Source organism: Sardina pilchardus, chromosome 21 (assembly GCF_963854185.1).
Source record: "Sardina pilchardus chromosome 21, fSarPil1.1, whole genome shotgun sequence".
NCBI lineage: Eukaryota > Metazoa > Chordata > Actinopteri > Clupeiformes > Clupeidae > Sardina > Sardina pilchardus.
Window position 1 is genome coordinate 25,420,276 of NC_085014.1, and position 6,000 is coordinate 25,426,275.

The window sequence follows — 6,000 nt, forward strand, 5'->3', positions numbered from 1 at the left end:
AATAATTAAGGCCGTATATCTTTACTGTGGCCCTATGGTGGAGTTAAGGCCTGCAGATGACTTCAGTTATGAAACACTCAAATGTGTACCATCTGTCACGTGCTGCATGCAAGCTATGGATATTACGCCGCCCGCTATTTTAATGGCCGTCTTCTTACAACAACAAATTGACTGGGCTCCTGTTAAGAGCCCTTGTGGATTTTTTTTTGCTTTGAGTAAGTGAGCACAGGTTTGAACGCTGGGGCCTGTGCCTAGGACGTCTTGTGCTGAGAATTGCTCTGAGCCCTCATGTGGTAGACATCAGTTTTATTATGACCCGGCTCTAAGTGTTTCCACCCTCATTTCACATGTGATGTCTGGGGTGCCTTTTATTAGTACAGACTGTCGCCCTAGTCCTGCTCACTGCAGACACAGTATCTGTGCTTGTGTGTGTGTGCGTGTGTGTGTGTGTGCGTGTGTGTGTGTGTGTGTGTGTGTGTGTGTGTGTGTGTGAGTGTATGCATGTATTTCTGGGTGTGAATGTGTGTGTGCATGGTGCCATTTTTAATATATGTACAGTATGTGTGTGTGTGTGTGTGTGTGTGTGTGTGTGCTGGTGCGCGTACGTACATGTCAGCACGTGTCCCAGTGTCTCCATCGCCGCTGTCTCCCCTCATGGGACGAAGGCCGCTCCTGCGCGTCTCGCTGCTGCAAGAGACATCCGATATTATTTTGCAAGTTGCCAAAGAGAGAGAGAGAGAGAGAGAGAGAGAGAGAAAAAAAAGAGCCTTCCAGGCAGCCAAGAAAGCTCACACTTGAGAACGAGAACAAAGTGTTCTAGCTGCAAGTTTTTTGTTTGTTTGGCAAACAAGCTCGCTCGGCACCGGGCAGCACGGGTCAGTGTGTGCAAGGCTGCGGGCTGTATACCTGGTGGGTCAGTGCCAACTCACAAAGCAGCCATATCTCAGGACCTCAGGGCCACGCATGCACACCAACAGAAGGGGTCTCCTCCCACTCTTGACCTGGGAGGAGGACCGGAGCTGACCACTGAGCGCTCTGGAGACGAGCCGTCCTCCCTGTGCACTTCAGCTAATCCATCACACACATAACCCAGCACAGAGTGTGACCTGACTTGTATCGTGAATATTGTGCGTTTATTTTGTGCTTTTATTTCCTCCGTGAATGATGCATGTGGATTTAGATGCCCTCGCGTCTGTTTACATGCTTGTTTAAATATAGCAGATCATTCACAATGGCTGAGCTGAGTCTTTCTGAGCTGTGCATTCAGTAACTGTGATACAAGGTTTTTGCCATTGTTATATGCAAGCATGCTTATATTTAATCCTATTAAGTAAATGCGCTGCTGCAGCAAGTACACACTATCCTTAAAGTCTCCTGATGCTTTTCTTAGACAGTGTCAGCACTTCAGAAGACTGAGAGGGTCGACAGAAGCTGCCTTGGGTGGAACCCTAAAGGCCTGGAGTTTGTCACTGCATTCTGCAGCTCGGTTGTTTTCATTCTTGGACATTGAGTAAACGTCTATATTTTAGCAATAGGTCACAGAGTTCCCCCCCTCTCTTGCCTACATTCCACAGAGAGCTGGAGAGTGGCTGTTGCGAACTGGCCTAGTCCTGCCAACTTTCTCTCTGTAACTCCCTGTTCTGTGCTTCATTAAACAGACACACCTACTTTATCACAGCCATATCAAATACACAGTGTCCAACCCCACGGGCCTCTTTGTAAATATCAAAGGGACACTGACTGGGGAGGGGAAAAAGGGGACAAGGATTTTTATCAAGCAAAGGGACAGATGTTTGCTTTGGTGGTCGGGGTAAAAAGAAAAAAAGAAAAAAAAAGCAGGGGAGTTATGTAAGGTGAATGGGTAGAAAAAAACTGATGGCTCATCAGAAGCAGCAAAATGGCCTTGTTAGTCTCTTCAAGTAATGAGTGCAAGGGAATGGAAGACTCCTCTTCTTTGATTAAGACAGAAACTGTTTTCAGTTGCCAAATCACTGGTGCCTTTTTTGTGGGCAGCCGTGGTGTACTGGTTAGTGCATCGGGCTTGTAACTGGAGGGTTGCCGGTTCGATCCCCGTCCAGTCCACCACGGCTGAAGTGCCCTTGAGCAAGGCACCTAACCCCTCACTGCTCCCCGAGCGCCGCTGGTTGGGCAGGCAGCTCACTGCTCTGGGTTGTGTGATTCACCTCACTGTGTGTTCACTGTGTGCTGTGTGTTCACTAATTCGGTTAAATTGGGTTAAATGCAGAGAACTGAATTTCCCTCACGGGATCAAAAAAGTATATATTCTATTCTATTCTTCTATTCCAGACTTGTGGGTGCTGAATAGTTAATCAATCAAGGACAACATTCTCCCAGTCGGACACTGCTGGCACATAAGCCGTATCAATCTGTTGTCCTACCTGTGGTATTTATGACCTTATATTAATCATGTAGTCTGGAGCCTTCCAGCTAGCCATGTCCAAAAGGGCACCCATCACGATAAGATGGATTAAACATTAACTGGCTCAAAACTCTGAGGAGATATTATCTGTGCATCTGTGCCCTTGTAAGTGAATGCAGCTTCTTGGAAACTTATAGGAACCATACGGCTAATCAGGTCTTTATCAAAAGTCCTCACCTTACAGATGAACATAACATCAGATAGGAGATAACGGCAAAAAGATTGCAGTGCAATAAATAAGCTGGACAAAAAGTGCAACCTTCACCTTATTTCAGGCTGCGAATCAATATTTACCCGCCTTATCAGATTGCTGTTTGTTGAAAAAGATAGCTGTGTACTCATTACTTTCGACTGAGCATACACAACCTCTCCTTTTTCCAAAATGAAATTAACTGTGTTTATTTTCAGTTGGCACAACACAACAGGGCCAGCTGATTTCCCAAGCTGGTGTTGACGGTGTACACAAAATCTACACAGCTAGCGTGGGGCTGCTCATGTCTGGTCATAGTCTGACTATAGCCCTGAACTTCAGGTAGAGGTCAAAGGTAAAGTCTACGTTGTCTGTTTCTTTGGGGTTTTTTTTACTGAGCTTAAATAACAACCTGAGCAAAGGTTCATGGGGATGATGTCATTTTTCACAAAGCAGCAAGAATGTGACGGAAAAGTGCTTTTTACGGCTTCCTTATCAGAAATGTTGCCTTAAGCTGCATGTCTGGCAAGTCCATCCTGGACCTTTACCCCAAATATCTGCTTCACTAACATATTGACACATAAAGGAAGCAAGTCTATATGATATAATACATGATAGTCTATACCATAATGATAGCGTGTCCTAAAGTGTTATCGGTGACCATATAGTTTTACAGTAGCCAAGCCCTTTATAGAGTAGTCAAGCAACTGATCTGACTACAGTATGTGCTCTGAGTAGACTGAGTGTGTTTACTGACTTTTCACCCAGCAGCCCCGTACTGTATGTGCAGAGATTCTCACTATGGACCAACCCTTCCTGTTTTGCTGTTTCTGGTAAATAAATAAATAAATAACCAAATAAATAAATAAATAAAGTTCATGTTGCCATATTCACCTGGAGGGAGGAACTCAACACTGTTGTTTGTTAAGCTTAATTCTTGTGCTTTGGAGTAATTGCTGATAATTGCCTCTGATGTCTTGTATTACATTTTAATCCTTGCAAAAAAACAAGTCTTGACAGTATTCAAACCAGTCTTGCCTATACAGCAAATTACTTATTTGGTTTGACTAAAGCCCAATAGTTTACATGAGAATGTCAAGAGAAATAGGGAGGTCTACCACAAAACTTCTTAACAACTTTGAAGTAGACTGTGTGTTAGCATCCTCTGATCCACGTGGAAGGTCATGTTGAAACGTGTTTAAAAATACATGGCTCACACATCCTTTTTCACATCACAGTACTTCATTCATATGGGTCATGTGTTAGGCTACTTCTTCCATCTAAATCACTTGCTTCTGAACGCGCAGCATTCTTCAAAACACAGTAATCTGACTCTGTTTCACTTTTATATTCTAAACACACGTTGAGTTGGGAAATGAGATACTACTCTGTCCTCAATTATAGACTAGCCAGAGGGGACTGACATTCCTTCCCAATTGAAATCTACAATTGATCAGTCTTTGAACCGTGTAATTAACTTAAAATTAACCCCCATTCTTGTCGGATTTGGATCTGGAGTTAGGTGACACCTTATTATGTTCAATCACAGATTCACTTAAAGAGGGTGCGAGCGACACAAACACTACAGCTAAAATCACAGAGAAACAGATGAGGAGAACATTAACTTAGACAGGTGGGAGTTTCCTTGGAAACTACAGTTGAAATCACAGAAGGGAAACATTAGAGGAACATTACAGTAACTTAGACAGGTGAGGTCTCCCCTATGATTCTCCAATAGAATGGAAGAGAGATGATGGGGTTCAGAGTTGAGGTCGGGCCCAGAGTTGGGGGGCGGGAAGGGGGGGGGGGGGGGGGTGGGGGGTGTAAGAAGGTGTGTCTCCATGCATACCTGTGGAAGAAGAGCAGGATGGAGAGCAGGGTCTGGTCGATGTTGCTGTTGCAGATGCCCTCGTTGAGCAGGTAGCAGGGGTCGTTGACCACCGACTCCAGCGAGTCCTGGCGCATGATGATGTTGTTGAGCTTGTCCGTGTTGAGGTTCTGGAAGAGCAGCTGGTCGCGCAGCTGCCTGAAGTGGTTGGTGAAGGTGGGGCTGCCCAGGCCGCCCAGGCCCCCCCCGCCGCGCCCGGGGCTCTCCGGCAGGTAGCCGTTGGCCAGGTCCACGCAGCAGCTGCAGCAGTCCAGCCCGATGGGCGAGCGGCAGTCCTCGTCCGACATGGCAGCGGTCGAGAGTCGCGCACGGTCAAGGGCTACCTGAGTGTGAGGATGGAGACGGTGGGGTGCAGAGCGGTCAGGCCCAGAGGAGCGCCTGGTGTCCGGGAGGTTCAGCGGTCAGCCCAGAGAGGGAGCAAGAGCCTGGCTGCCTTCTCCTGAGTGGACGACGGCGGACTGTCCAGGTGTAGGGGCAGTGGAATGAGCCCTTCCAGGTGCTGCTCGACGGCGCAGGGTTGAAGAATCGGCCGTTGGTGTCTCTTCCTCGTCGCCACGCTACTCGTTCTCTGGCGTGTGTGTACGTGTGGGGCAGCTGTCACGGCAACACACTGATTCAGCGGAGAGCGAGAGTTTGAAAGCAAAACCAGAATGTGCTCACTGCTCTCTCTCTCTCTTTCTCTATCTATCCCTCCCTCCCTCACTCTCTCTCTTTCTCTTTTTCTCACTCCCCCTCACTCCTTTTCTATTCCTTTCTCTCTCTCTCTCTCTCTGTCTCTCTCTCTCTCTCTCTCTCTCTCTCTCTCTCTCTCTCTCTCGTACACACTTTTCTCCCGCTGTTCTGTGTGTGAGTACAACAAGCCACAGCAGCAGACAGGGAGGGGTGCGAGAGGAGAGGGGAGGGGGCAGCCTTGGGATTGGTAAGAGACTCTGCCCCGTTCTCACACTGGGCCCTCCTCTTTCTCTCTTCGCCCCGCTTCACTCACTCTCTTTCTCTGCTGCTCTCTTCTCTCGGTCCCTCCCTTCCACCTCAGCACAATTAGGGGAGGGATGAAACACGTAAGATAGAGAGAGAGAAAGAGAGAGAGAGACAGAGAGGGAGAACAAGAGAGAGCAAGAGCATGCTGCTCGACATGTGCCGCTTAGTGTTCAGAGACGCCTCCTCAAGGGGCGGCGCATCAGCACACAGAGAGAAACTGCCAGAAATCAGCATGCACGCACACACACACACACACACACACACACATAAACAAACACACCCATACAAGAGTGCATGCGTAAAGCCAGCAAGTGTTTTTTTTTTTTTTATCATTTGTATATATATATTTGTGCCCCTTTTATGCCCGTAAACATGCGTTTGTGTGCACATTATCATTATGTGTGTCTGGCTCACTGTGTCTCCACTGTGGAGATCCGCTCCTCACACACGATTGTTATATAACAGTCGCCCGCATGAACTGCGTTCCAAGCGCATCTGCCGGAT

The 6,000-nt window shown here is 47.3% G+C and overlaps 1 protein-coding gene across 1 annotated transcript in view; it reads right to left on the reverse strand.

Annotated features, from left to right (window-relative positions):
- The window catches only part of tsc22d3 (TSC22 domain family, member 3), a 29,711-nt gene extending 24,395 nt beyond the window's left edge, over window positions 1-5,316 (reverse strand). The window contains exons 1-2 of the mRNA XM_062525466.1: window positions 4,480-5,316; window positions 610-687 (exon numbers count right to left, since the gene is read on the reverse strand). Coding sequence (XP_062381450.1) covers window positions 610-687; window positions 4,480-4,805 — 404 coding nt within the window. The 5' untranslated portion in view covers window positions 4,806-5,316. The remainder of the gene's footprint in view (window positions 1-609; window positions 688-4,479) is intronic.
- Between the last annotated feature and the right edge of the window lie 684 nt (window positions 5,317-6,000).